The sequence below is a fragment of the Pyxicephalus adspersus genome, chromosome 3 (genome assembly GCF_032062135.1).
Source record: "Pyxicephalus adspersus chromosome 3, UCB_Pads_2.0, whole genome shotgun sequence".
In the NCBI taxonomy this organism is placed as follows: Eukaryota; Metazoa; Chordata; class Amphibia; order Anura; family Pyxicephalidae; genus Pyxicephalus; species Pyxicephalus adspersus.
The window spans coordinates 10120010-10134929 of NC_092860.1; the positions used below are offsets into that span (position 1 = coordinate 10120010).

Genomic DNA, 14920 nt, shown 5'->3' on the forward strand with positions numbered 1-14920 from the left:
GTCTGAAAGGGCTGAGATGAGAGACTTGAGCTGCTAGAAAGGTGCCTATAATCCCACTTAATTTATATGAACCAGCCATCAAAATTCAGACTGTAATTTCAGGTACGCTTTTTGATTTTTTTCGTGCTCGCGCAGTTTGCCGGAACTAGTTAGAAGCTCACCAATTGCTTTTTAGAGGCTGACGCAAACTTATATTTAGTTCTCCCAGGAGCCCCAACTGGGTGCTCACAATTTACACACTTCACCACTGTTTTCTACTCCAGATGATGTTGGGAAATATTTTATACTGTGTTAAGATACTCAAATCATTCATATATTTTTCCTTTTGTTCCCGATGGTGATTTCCCCCTAATATGGGTATTCCCTGCATCTATTGTGTATCTATTGGCTTTCGTTTTGCGTTTTCATCTGTGCTTAGTCAGTGGATTATTACTATTATTACTACTTCTGTAGTATTTATCTCTTGTTGGCTTTGCTGCATTTTTTATTTAAGTTTGTAAAACTATTTTAACTTACCAGTACCTATCCTCTGTTCATGTATGTAGGCCCAGCTTTTATCATCACTTGCTAAAACCTTTATTAAATCATGTCCATCCTTTATTGTTTCTCTGTCTTGTCCCGGTGAGGAAAACTTGAGTTGTGTACAGTAACCAATATGCAGGTTGAAATCAAAACAGGAAAACTTTCTTATAGGGGCAACATGTATTTAATAATTCAAGCTTGCTGTCTCGTTGTTTGATCGGTGGTTTTGACATAAAAAAGATGGTTGGTGTCCCATCACTATAAGTGCATCCAACCCTAAAAATGAACTTCATTTACCTACCGGTAGTTCTCTTTGGTCTGTGAAAAATATCGATCTTTGCAGAAATCATCAGCCGATAATGTCTTTTAACTCTATCAGTAACATTTTTTTCCAGCTATCTCTGCTGACTACAGAGTTCTTCTAATCTCATTTGGGGAGGATGGGAGATGTTCCATAGTCCTGTCCTGTTTCTGTTGCCCCCATCAGTAGGATGAGTTGGTGTTGTCATCATAGGACAGAAAGTGCTTGGCTTGCAGGATCATCTCTCCAAAAAGCTTTAAAAATGCAATTCCCCCACCTCCTAGATTGTAAGCTCTTCGGGTCCTCGCCTCCTCCTGTGTCACTGTCTGTATTCGTTGGTCATTTGCAACCCCTATTTAATGTACAGCGCTGCATAATATGTTGGTGCTATATAAATCCTGTTTATTAATAATAATAATCGCATCTTTTGCAGAACTCATTTCAATAACATTCCCTTGCTATGCCATGCCACCAGGCATTGTATATAGTTTGCTTTCATACTTTGCATTCCATCCTCCATCTTGATGTTCATAATAAGTCTTGTTATATCTACATACAGAAAATGTAGAACTCGCCTGGCTTTGAGGCCCAAGAAAGGTCTTGTCAAGTCCCTGATTCTGTATATCTTGAGCAGCACAGGAAACTGTAGACCCCCACAGGTCCTCTTATATTAGTTACAGGCTGCTTCTGATTACAAGCTATCACTGCAGAAAGTTCAAAGGGTTAACTCTTTTATACCCATTGTCTCCCCCTCTGTGGGAATCTCTCCCTCTATTTATCTTGTTGGGTTAATTAGAATTGGAAGCGCTGGAAATTTGCCACAATTCTTAAAAATGTGTTTAAAGATCTGAACATATTTACCCCCAGGCTCGGTATTTTCTCGGTTTTATGTGGGGAGAAATTTTCACATGTCACAAGCAGCTAAATCAGGGTTTTTTCTCTTAGTTTTAAAGCAGAACTTAAATCATGTGATATTTTCTTTGTTTTTGTTCAAGTCATCTGTTTTAGAATAATTTTTAAAGCTGTCCATAGAAATGAAATGCAAGTCAAAGGTGTCTGTCTTACGATCACTGAAAGAATCCTCCCTAAAGAAGGTTTGATGCAGAAGGTCAAAAGCATTAACACAGCAGTTTTAGTTATTCTGAGTCCTCTTGTAATATTTTTATTACCTGCTGATTCATTATTTGTTCTACTTTCACATGGTGACTACACTGTTCACTCCTAAAATAACACAGCAGTGTTGTCACGCCATAAACAGGGTAGTCATTATGGACGTAGAGTTCAAGCTACAGGCAAATGTGTTAAGGCTCCCCAAAGGCGAACACTTTTGTGCAAAAAACTTTGAACCATTTAAATAAAAGCTTACCCTTGTGAGCATCCCCCCCCCCCCCCCCAGTGTTGTATGATACTTTACAACACTTCCACTTGAACTTTTGCTGCACAGCTTGGTCTGAATGGACAGGTAGAAGAAAACATGAAACGTGTGAAGTGAAATGACACCATGGAGATACTGTATTCCCATTTTTGCTATAGTAGCCATTTTAAAGTTGGGTGGATTGCTTGCATGTCCTTATAATAGAAGGTGTACAGGGCAGAGGCCATGATGAAATGGTATGGGATCAGCCCATGGGCTGCAATTATAAACCTTTATCTACTTCCCAATGCAACCCATAGATACGGACACCATGGACGGAGAACACCTTGTACTTTTTCCAGTAATGAAGCAGCATGTTCTTGTAATGGAAGGGCAAAGACCATAGTAAAGTGGCAAGCTATCGACCCATGAGCTGCAAGTATAGACCTTTATCTTCTTCATGTTGGACATCATGCAAAGAGTAAGCCTTGGACTTTTCCATCAATAGAGCAGCCTTCACTTGTACTTTCTGTACACATGCACTTTCTGTTCTATGGGTATTTAATATATTCACCTAGTGCAATATTGTTTACCTTTTGATATTGGAAATGTCTGTTGCTGAACCGCTACACAACCAAATTGTACTATGCAATAAAACTGTTTTGCTATTTTGGTGGTATGACCACCATAAGGGCCGATTTACACCCATGTGCATTGCAACACATGCTATGATAGGGCATTCAATTCATGTTTCTGCACAAATTTATTGTACAAGTTGCAACACATATATGCATGTTGGAATGAAATGTATCTCTGATCTGTTTACAATGTATTTGTATATTAGAGGATGTTTAGAATAGTGGATATGCACTCAATTTTGTGACTCTATTGCTACCTTCTGTGCTGTGGATTTAAATCGTTCTTTCTCTCACCAAAGTTTGAACTTTGTGAACTGTGATTCTTAGCACCCATTGACCTGACTAATCCCTGCGTGAATAATCCCTCCAACTCTCTGACATCAACTAATGCGGCTCGCAGATCCATTGAGGAAGCCGTTTGGCGAAACGTGTCGGGACACGTGACGTTACCGCTTTTCTACCGCTCGTTATTTCTATTCAAAAGTATCAGGAATATTTGTCTAGTCCGATGGTCCTACACTCCAATGTATCTTGTTTGGGGAAAGACCTATCACTTATTTGTTTCACTCATTTACTGAATTGTGTTTTATATGAATTTGAATATAACTCGCTGAATATACTAACCAATTGCCAAGAAACCCCAGTGTCTTTCCTCATTTTTTCTTACACGTATGTGTCTAGCATACGTAGGGCTGGCAAGTCAAACCTTGTAGAATACATTAGGAGGCTAGGGGACGCTTTTCTTTTTACATGGTATAGGCATGATAGACATGCATGGCACTGGAAAACAATTTGGCCTTTACTGAATTAACTAAGGTAGCATCTGTTCTAATTGAAGGGGCAAACCATTAATTCTCTGTTAATTCCAACATGGTCAGTTATTAGTTTTCAATGGACACGGCCATCACCAGAGGACTAGATGGGCTTCTCGTGACAACAGGTACCTTACCTGAATCAAACCTACCCAGCTGTCCTTGGACACAATCCACTTGTGCGCAAAGTTATGACACGAATTGGATAACAGGACAAAGTACAAAGCTTCGTTATTGCAGACTCATCAATAGTTACGATGTCATCTTCAATTGTATGTGATGATTAGGCAGAACAAAGTGCACCTGGATAATTTTTTTATTTTTAGCCATGTAGGTGTAACATTAAATGCTCTGGAAACCAAAATTGAACATAGTTAATTGCCGCACAATAAGGTATTATTCTGTTTTTATTGCATATTACACATAGCAGTGGCTTGTTAACTAATCTCTCTATACACGTCAGTAAATGATCAGAAAACCAATCTCGGAGGAAAATTGCCTTATTATCGTGCTTTTGATTCAGCATTTAGGATGGGATCAGGTTGTGCAGGGCTTTCCAAGGGGTGGGGTAACAACAAATGGACAGTCACCTGAAAAGCAGAATTGGGTCTCAGAGTGGCAACCTTTCACCCCCTTGCACTCCAGGAATGACAGACAGGGAAACATGCGCCTCTCATCTTCTAAGAAACGTTCCCAGATTGATTTATTTTACTTAAACAGTTGTGTATAGCCGGTTATTCACGTTGAACCTGTGCTTGGTGCAGTCCACTACACATGTTGCAGGATCACTGGAGCGCAGGGTCATCCGTCCTCTTGGTCCTTTCATCTCCTCTGTCCTTATACCTATTGTTATCGCTCTCAAAGGCTTGTGGTCATAACCTTGTCTCATTATCCTAAATCCTTGTGAAAGCTTGTTCTTATGTCTGCCCTGGCAGTTTTATCTCTTATGTAACAAGTAGTTGCAAGTTATTAAACTTAAAGAACATTCCTTGTGTATGTGCAAGTGTCAGCTTTATTTAGCTGCGCTGGTAACATGTTAATCAGCTGTTAGGATGTTTCTGTCAAATGTGAGTTACAGAAATGTTAAATGGCCAGACCTACACCCTAAAGTGTTCTTTAATCTTCAGTATTGATGACGTTAGTCATACATGCAGCAATCGTTCTTGGTGTGGTTTTGCTTCGTTCATCATTTGTGCATTGGATGTGTTTTTTGGAGGGCTTGGCAGCCATAGGTGCCCGATTGGTGCATATCGGTTTTACTTATTGTTTTGGCTTTCCTCTAATGTGTGTGAAGCTAGTAAGGGTCAAACCATAACTTTTTTAGTTATGGGGACCCTGAAGCACTGTTTTGTCTAGAGATGTCTCTTTCCTTATCAGAACATAAAGTAATGGGAATTTTTCCAGTTGGTAAACAGCGTCAAAGATTGGCCTTGTCAAAAGGATATTGACGATTTCAGAATGTGCATAACAACCCTGCAATTGATTGACTGCAATTGATTACCAACCTCCAATCTTCCAGCTCCAGGGCATGTCATGATGAATGAATGGGAGCAATCAGTGGTGGTATCAATATGTGGCTGCTAGGCATTTATCAGCCTGTGTGAAAGATCCTGCGTTCCTCCAGAAGAACCAGGATTCCTCCAGAGGTTGCTGGGGGTTCCTTGAACAATTTGTGACTCTCAGGTCAGTTTAGTTGAAACCATTGATCTTTTTGGCTATCTGTAAGGGTGACATTCTTCCCACTGGCCAGCACACTAATATATTGTAAAATGTTGGTATAGTAATTATAGCAGAGGTTCCCTGAAGACCTGAATGTTTTTTTCAAGGGTTTCCTCCATGTTCAAAAGGTTGAGAAACACTGCTCAAAAAAATCGCTTTTTCAAAACAAATGCAGTGTTCTCCCCAGCCCCTTTTAGCCGGGCTCACCACCCGGAACTTTTCAGCAGCCACCTGGCTGTTTTTGGGTGATTACTGATGAGTTAGGTCACAATACAGGGGCTGCCACCCACCTACAATTTCTTCCCAGCCAGCTTAAAAAAATTCTGGATTGAGCTCTGAAACGCAGTGCTTGCCTTATATTAAGTCTGTCAAACTCAGGGCTGTGGGCCAAATCTGGCCCGCAACATCCTTTTTTTTTTTTTTTTTTTTTTTGGGGCCCCCAAAGGAATCCTAATTATGAATTGCAGATGGCCCACCGCTGCATTGAAATAGTGCTGCTATTACAATTCCACGTGTCTATAGATCAGCGGCCTTTGTGCCTATACATGGCCCCACATTAGACAGTTTTATAGATGCAGGGAATTGTAATAGCAGTGCTATTTCAGTTCCAAGTTTGGCCCTTGACTTTGTCTAAGTTATTGTTTTGGCCTACTGTGTATTTGAGTTTGACACCCCTCTCATATGGACAAATGTCATTGCAGCTGATTGTATGCAGTTGGAAAGTGGTAACCCTACCATTGCAGAACTGTCTGTGCAAACTAAGGGTTAGGTCCATGGCACGCTTGTTACTCTATCTACGGCAGCTGGGAAAAAGGGGGGGTGTTGGTCGGGGGGTGCGGTTCTCCAAAATGCACCGTCCTTCTCAACTTTTCAATATCTATGTGAGCACTTTTGTCCCTGTATATTCTCTCATACTTGTAATATGTAAACAAATATGTGCTACTTCCCCCAACTCTTAGATTGTAAGCTCTTTTGTCCGCTCCTCCTCCTTTGTCACTTTCTGTATCTGTCTAATTTGCAACCTGTATTTAACGTACAGCGCTACGTAATATGTTGGTGCTATATAAATATTGTAATGATATTAACAAAAGCATGCTGTCAGTAATTCTAATTTTGATACAGTAAGGCCCTAGTTTTCATGATCTTAAAACAAAAATAGTGTTCTCACACTACTAGAAAACTAGTTGCTGTGTTCCAAAACAGCTGGACTTATTTTCAGCATTGCCTGATTTCTTTTGTACTGCCTATTCATATAAATTTCGGATATCGGATCCCCGTGCTGAATGGCCGGCCTTGTGCTGGTTTTCGTCCTCTCTCACATTACATCACTTTACAGAACACACAGCGTTGTGTGAAAGACTTTCCTTGCAGCACATTCCAGCTCGCTGATATCACACCCAGAGGAGAATCTTTCAGAAAGGAAGTGGACTGACTAGAAATATATCTCGGGATTGTCCTGGTTTAAACAACAATCCTTCGTTTCCTTTCAGGAAATGAGTCTTTCGGAGAAGCGGACGCTGTTTTGTCATTTATCATAGGCCTGATTCCCACCCAGCCCGCCAGAACTCATTGTTTTTAGGAATCGTCGTGTTTTATTGAACAAACTGGATGGATCTGTGCTGTGTATGTGTGGACAGTCGGTTATCTGCGAATGACAAATAAACCCATGCTTTCAAACTCGCTGGTTTTGCTGTGGGGCGGTTAATGAATGAGCTTTTGTTTTGTTGGTGAGTTTTATGTTTATTTTGGTGCCTATTTTGCATCTGTGTTGGGATTGTCTGAATACTTTGAAGATTTGTTGCTTGCTCCAAGGCAAACTCCCACAACACCCAGTTTGTACATTAGGCTAGCATTATATAAAACTGCACCTCAGGCAGATATAATAAAAACAAAGGGGGATCTGAGTCTTCTCCCTTCATTAAAGATCTGCTGCTTCTGTGATGCTTCCAACAGTTTTAGGAGTGTCAGATGCCACGGCCCCCAGCCAAGTGGCATAATTCCATCTTCCGAGCCCCTATGTTAGAACATTGCAAACCCTGGAAGCTGCCATGAAAAGGACCTTGTGCAGAACTTTAAGTTATTGGTATACCACACTATTCTTCATTGTTAATTTCTTACGTGTCCCCGGTGTAGACCACAAAAGGCTACCAGTTCAGTTTTGAACCCAGAATTTTTTTTAAGCTGTGTGGTAAGAAATTGTAGGTGGATGGCAACCCCTGTGTTATGACCCAGCTCATCCGGTAACCACCCAAAAACAGCTGGGTGATCACCGAAAAATGCTGGGTGGTGTGCCCGGCTAAAATTGGCTGCGGAGAACCCTGGCTACATTGACATTCAAATGAGCATGGGCAACGGTAGTCACTCTCAGCAGCTTTATATCCAGGTAAATGGGATTCTTTGAAATGGGTTCAGCTATGGCAGCATTCACACAGGGCCACTTAATAGTTTAAATCTGCCAACTTGAACTTGGTCTTGAATTGGTCATGTGGTACAACCCATGATTGTCCTTTAATGATCCCTATTTGTCATTGAAATTTGTCTCTAAAGAGCTTCCATAGCATTGTCCATCATGCAGCTTGACCCCAAGTGTTTGCAAAAGATGCTCGGGTAGTATGTCTATTGGACGTGTTTGCTGTAAATCTCTGATTGCATCAGATTGTGTTTGGTCTCTGCAACCATAAAAGAATTTTGTGTCCTGGCAGAGCTGGGGGTAATGTCATGTTGCTGCCACATGTTCACCCAAGTCTCAAAAGCTTGCAAATACACAATCCATATCCTATCTCCTTACAACGGTATTTGCTTAGAAACACTTTGTGTTGTAGAAACAGTTTGTGTTAGCAGCTATGTATCATTCAATACCATGGTGTTAGCCGATGTGTACAGATCCTTTGTTACCCAAGAGAAATCGTGAGTGTCTATGAACAACACTCCCCCTCCCTCATCAAGGTATTCTCGCCTATCGATGCCCGCCATGGTTTTTCCAAAACATTGGAAGTCTTGCTGCATGGCTTTAAGCGAGAAAGTCTTGCATGTGACCTACTTTTCTGTGACTGAATTCGGCTCTTAACGACCAATCAGCGATCATTGTCAGGTTGTAATGGGGGGCTTACTCAGCGGATAAAGCTTGCACAAGTCACTGACGTGAATGGGACAGGTTGCTGTTCCTCTTTAAAACTATCTCTGAAACTCTGTTGAGACTTTATAGTTCCTTCCTCTCAAAATATGGCTTGCAGCTCCAGGCTGTGAGAGTGTTAGAATGCTACACAGGTAAAATAGTACAGAAGTGTGCGGCTCTGGGACTACATATCTTTGTATGCTGTGCTTCAGCAATGCTCTGGGAGGGTGCTGACTTCTGCCTGTGGGGCCTAAAACATTCAAGTTGACTAAATGAAGTGTGGGAATATACCTCACACAGTCCAAAGAACTACAAGCCTTTAATTCTTTATGCTAAAGTAACTTTTGTATTTGTTGGAGGTGCTGTTTACAGCAGAGGCAGTCTGCCACATCAGGCGTCTTTTTAATGTATGCGTTAGGCGCAACAGTTCGGAGAAGCAGGAGGCCTTTCTAATTGGGTTTGACTTTGTGTATTTTGTACTGGCACAAAGAGATGGCAAGGTCCTCAATCTCGTTAGAAAGGGAGAATAAGTTTACTAACCAGAAAAATGGCTAGCTCCCTTATAGTCTAGCACTGTATGTGTGAATTCAGCCTGGAAAGATTGATTTTCTTCATTACCCTTGTCCTGTTCTTTCTAGATTTCCCTAAACATGGACAATGAAGATGTCCCGGAGTTCCTGAGCCCAAAAGAGGAAATTTTGTATTGGAAGAAACTGTCACAGACATATAAACAGAGGTGAGTAGTGTTTATCTAACAGCTATATGCATGCTAAATATAGGAGTTGCACAATTTTATTTTACCTTTTAAGACCAGCGATGCTTTTATGCCTTTTTGTGATTAGGAAAATTGCATTTAAGTACTTCCCAGGTACTGTCAGCCACTTGGCAGCCTCCACCTTCATGCCTGCTCACAAATGAGCAAGCCTTAGTGTCATGATAAAGCGAGAGGTTGTGAACTGTACCCTTTCATTCATATTAGACAGCCACGATGACCTGCAGTTAAGAAGTTGTAACTGCACCACACCTGACCGTCCATGTGAACTAACCTTGAATGTGCGTCGACCATTAAGTAACGCTTTCTTTGTTTTTTCTTTAGTTACCAGGAAGCACGTGACGAGCTAGTGGAGTTTCAGGAAGGTAGCAGGGAATTAGAAGCAGAGCTGGAGACTCAGCTTGTGCAAGCAGAGCAAAGGAACCGCGATTTAATAGCAGACAACCAAAGGCTGAAATATGAGGTGGAAAGTTTAAAGGTAAGATGCCGGTTTGTCTGATGCCATCAGCTTGCTACATTTCTGTAGTGGCATAGCCTTAATGTTTGAATGCCTTATTTAGATATGAAAAGGACATATTAACAGAATGTCCTCATCTAACAAGGCATCATTCATTTAGGTCTTTTTACCAATGTTACTTATGTTTAACTTATAATATTTTTCAACTTCAGGAGAAGCTTGAGCATCAGTACTCGCAGAGCTACAAGCAGGTATCTCTCCTGGAGGATGAACTGAGCCGTGCTCGAAACATTAAAGACCAGCTTCACAAATATGTAAGGGAGCTGGAACAGGCCAACGATGACCTGGAAAGAGCCAAACGGTGAGCTGGCCAATGCTTTATTGGTGGTAAGGGACTAATGTCTTTAGTGAGGTCATGTAACCTTGATTAATGCTGTGTGTCCTACCATCCAGTTGTCCACGCAGACACCTTCCCCCACTCACATAGTAGTGCAAGACTTTCCACACAAATTGAGCTTTGCACCTGTTCTTCCAAAACTACCATATGGGGAGAACATCCTGGTCTGTGCCAACTTCAAATGTCAAATAAACACTCCACTTTAGAACTTGGGGATCCAAAAAGATTTATCACCTTGTTAACAAACATCATAATACATTTTCCTAGACCACCCAAAGCAGCTATCTTTATTTAGTATAAAACTTCTTCAAGAAAAGACATGTCATATACTGTCTTGTCTGGTGTTGTGATGTCAGTGTTTAGCTCGCTGCAGATGACGTGTTAAACTACTCATTGTTCAATTAAAAAGGGTGGATTAGGAAGGTTTGAAATTTCATGGCAGACAGTGTGAAGTGTCACTTTATATATTTAGCACATTCTTTGAATAGAAAATGTTTTTTTGAGATACTAAGTGAACCATTTCATCTCCTGTACACAGGGCGACAATCGTGTCTCTGGAAGACTTTGAGCAGAGACTAAACCAGGCCATCGAAAGAAATGCTTTCCTGGAGAGCGAGCTTGACGAAAAAGAGTCTTTGTTAGTGTCTGTACAAAGATTAAAGGATGAGGCACGAGGTAGGATAGTGATGTCTCACTATATTTATTTTCTTACCACGGACACAATGGCTTATTGAACATGTTTCTTTCCTGTACACACCCAAAGGTGTCACCCGGGAAAAAATATGTTCACTTGCTTCTAAAAATACACTTGAAATCTCTTTTTCAAAGGAAACCAACAAGCTAAAAAATGAGTTAAATTTATTTTAAGATCAATCAAGAACTGTAAGAAATCCTAATTCCCAAAGCTCTAAAATGGGTTTTCCATAGGAAACACTTCAATTGATGTTCTTCAGTTGCAGGCTGAAAGTGATCCAATTTTTAAACACAAACTTTGGTTAGCTTGCCCCCTTCATATTTCAAAACGCTAGTAGTCAAATGGGGATGTAATAGGGAGCAATGATTGCCTTATTCACCTACAGCCAGTTTTTTCTTTTTTCCCCTTTCTGCTCCTGGGTTAAGAGTGGACCCTTAACATGGTTACATACAATACAGGACCAGGAGTCCTGGATAACTAATACTTTCCCTGGTGGGGGGATTGTCAGAGTTGGGTTTTAATGGTTACTGATTACAGTCTCCAAATGTGTGCCTTCTTATAGAAAATTCTATGAAATTCCATAGCATATTCTAATAATTGTGTATATTGTGGGATTGCCCGTAGCAACAGGGTGTCAGAGTGGTTCAAAGATGAACCAGTTAAAATTCAGTTCAGGCTCTGTATCTTTATTGCAGCAAATGTCAGCAACATCAAAACAAGAAATGGTGGCTCGGCTGAGCTACTAACTGGCTCACCCAAGTCCATGTCTGACTGGAGCAAGTTAAAAATACAGTTAGTTTTCATATAATATAGCAAAACTCAAGAGTTTGTCCGGTGAAGCTATAATCCCTCCCAGCTTTGGGATCACATGTAGCTCCTTGCAGCATAATGCTGCCTTTCCCCACAAGGTTTTGGAACACTCTGTCACAATATGCATACACAATATTTAACTGCCCTGTATATTTACAGTTCACACGTCTGTTACTGAAGTCCTGCAAATAGAAACTTCCTTGTTTTCAACTCGTACCACCCATCGTATGTATCGTTTAGCATTCAGGGACTTTTTTTTTCAATTGGAATTTTTATAAACCTTGTAAACTGAAAGGTTAAAGTTTTTTTTTTTTATTATTATTGTTTATGAGCAGCAAAAGCACTATGAAGCTTAGACTTTCAAATATGTAAGAAAGCATTGGGAGGTATTCCAAATCTCTAATTGTTGTTCTCTATGTTTCATTATACATAAATATGCATATCATTTTCTCTGGGCTCCTGTCTATCCCAATGCTGTCACATTCTGTGGCCATGGTCCAGACAAGAGGATTATTTGTGTTTTCGGGAAAGTTTAACAGATGGCTCTTTCATCATTGAGGGCTCTTCAGAGAAAGCCTTCCATGTAATTACATACAAGGGCAAGTGGTGGGTCCTTTTTAATAAATTATGTTTTTTGCAATAGATTTAAGGCAAGAATTGGCCGTACGTGAAAGACAGACTGACGGCAGAAAATCCGCTCCGAGTTCTCCGACTTTGGATTGCGAGAAGGCTGATTCCGCCGTCCAGGCATCCCTGTCCTTACCTGCCACACCGGTTGGCAAAATCTCAGACAACAGCTTTACCTCTCCGAAAGGTGAGTCAACCCCATGGAATGTTGTCATCTGTTCACAGTAAGTTCTAAGTACCAGAGATTAGTTTCTCTGTATTACATTGCTTTAGTTCATATGTGTACCCGTATGTTCTCATGTATTTGAATGAGTTCTCCAATGCTCCACAGCAGTCCAAAAGTTAGACCTCCACTGTTATCTAGAACATGTGGCACTGCAACAATGCTGCAGTGCAGCTGAATACACTTTTGAAAGTGCACTGGAGTCTCATTAAAAATGAAGGTCTCCATGGGTGGTATGCACACGTTGCCGCAGCACTTAAATGTGCATGAGTCCAGTAGTTATTCATTGATGGCTTCAGCTCTAACCTATGTGCTAGCTGTCTTGAAACCTGTTCATTGTTTTCTCCGTGGAACCCTGGGGTCCCTCCAGAGGTTGCTAGGGGTTCCAGAAGCAATTTGTGTCTTTCAGGTCACTTTAACTGACACCAATGGTGTTTTTGGCTATCTGTACAGGGGACATTCTTCCCAACGGCCAGCAATGTAATTAACCATCAAAATAATATACTGTGAGCTGTGAATATAGTAAATAAAGAAGGGGTTCCCTGAAAACCTTTTTATTTCAAAGGTTCCCCAATGTTGCATAGGTTAAAAAACACTCTCCTGAAGTTATAAAAACTTGTTTGTTTTATTTTTTACTTCTAAATTGACCTTTAAACATATTTTGTTAAACTTGTTTTTGAAATGGTCAATAGACATTTCCTGCCAGTATGCGTTCACTTTAAGTAACAATCACCTTTTGTAGAATTCATGAAATCTGCTGCATAGTGAACATGACATCATATTTCTATCTGTGTCAGTAAGGTCAACCAGCTTATCAGCAGGTTCTTTGTTCTGGAATAGCAAATTCTAAGTACTTCTAGCAGCAAAGCTTAACAAATCTGAGATTTTTAGAGCCAGTTAAGTTCCAAGATAATATCTGTTCTTTCTAAGTAGAGTCAGGACATTTACAGTGAATGTCAATGTGATTTAGGAAGCCCCAGAAATTACTGTGTTAAATTTTTCTCCTTGGATTGGACTGAAGGTAATTTGTGGCATTTTATGTAGCGCTGACATTTTGCTCTACTTCTAGGTATACCTAATGGATTTGGTACCACCCCCTTGACTCCGTCCGCCAGGATATCTGCACTTAACATTGTGGGGGATCTATTAAGGAAAGTTGGTGTGAGTATTATTCTGTGATGTCCAAGGCCTTCCTTGGTAATGCAGTTTCCCCTAAGTCATTATCTACTTCCTAGACTGGAATGCCAGCTTAGAAAAGACATTCTTCTAAATGCTGAAGCCAGTGCATTTTTTTATTTGTTTATAACTGTTTAACACAAATCAATCTGCTGAAGTCTCTCACTGTTTCAGTCTGATCACTGGAGGAGTTGCTTACTCCTAACCAGAGTCACTAACCAGGCCTTAAAGATGTCTTTTTAATGATGAAAAACACAAAAACAAATATCAGATTTGGTCCACTTTAATCACAACAAATACAAATATGCAAAGCTAAATCAAGTAGAATATACAATATTACACAGGACAGTTTTTAGAAATTCATTTTAAACTTTTTGAACATTTTGAATAACAAAAAAATTTGGGGAAATGTTAAGCTTGAGTTTAATTTAAGCTTTATTTGCCTAAGCACAATAAATTGCCAGCAAGTATACATCTTTGGCTGTAGGGGAGATGGTTAATTTCCATCTGGACCAACAAAAATCCAAGATCTGTCAAAATGTATATCCTGTGTTTTGCTTGCAAACTTGTTGGTAACCTTCTGCTCCTCCCTTTTCTGCAGGCCTTAGAATCCAAGCTTGCTGCATGCAGGAACTTTGCCAAGGACCAAGCTTCCCGCAAGTCCTACATCCCAGGTGGCTTGAACAGCAGTAGCAGCAGCACAAGCAGCATAGTAAACAGTGGAACAAAGTACTCCCACCCAGGGCACACAACCTTCTTCGATAAGGGGTGAGTAGTAAAGTAAGATATTTGTTTTTTGGGTTGTTTTTTGCAGATCAGACTGTTTCCCTTGTATCCAGCTCGCCTTTTATGTTTTTGTATTGCCTTTTTATGAATTTGGTGTTGCTTGCTTTTGATAAGCATGACTCAAATAATGGTAAAAATAGGACAATGTCTGGGCAATGGCAGAATACATATCGCATCTTACCGTTATCCTTGAACCAAAAGATATAGAATTTTTCTGCATATTGGCAGGATAAGGCCCAGAACTCCATTTTGAACAAGTGGTAGTATAATTAAACCATATAAATAACTCATGTCTTGGTCCCGGACTACATGACTCCAGAAAGAACCAGTCTGGCTCTGTAAAAAAAAAATTGTTCATTTGCTGGTTTTATTGCTAATCATAAGGTTATCTCAGTCAATGTGTTCTAAAGGTTAGAGCTTCATCCTCTCTAGGGCTCGATCAATTGTGTTCAGTGATCCAATTGAAACAATGTCCAGTTCTTGGAATTTGTATCAACTACATATTTTACAGCGACCT

General features: G+C 40.3%; 1 protein-coding gene across 5 annotated transcripts in view; it reads left to right on the forward strand.

Annotated features, from left to right (window-relative positions):
• Positions 1-14920, forward strand: part of NDEL1 (nudE neurodevelopment protein 1 like 1) — a 30821-nt gene that overhangs the window by 4755 nt on the left and 11146 nt on the right. For 4 of the 5 annotated variants that reach the window (XM_072403535.1, XM_072403534.1, XM_072403539.1 and 1 more), the window contains exons 2-8: positions 9100-9197; positions 9558-9711; positions 9903-10051; positions 10626-10762; positions 12235-12405; positions 13511-13602; positions 14219-14385. In XM_072403535.1, coding sequence (XP_072259636.1) covers positions 9112-9197; positions 9558-9711; positions 9903-10051; positions 10626-10762; positions 12235-12405; positions 13511-13602; positions 14219-14385 — 956 coding nt within the window. In that variant the 5' untranslated portion in view covers positions 9100-9111. Of the gene's footprint in view, positions 1-6507; positions 7074-9099; positions 9198-9557; positions 9712-9902; positions 10052-10625; positions 10763-12234; positions 12406-13510; positions 13603-14218; positions 14386-14920 lie in introns of those variants that run through there. The other variant, XM_072403536.1, reaches the window with a different exon arrangement.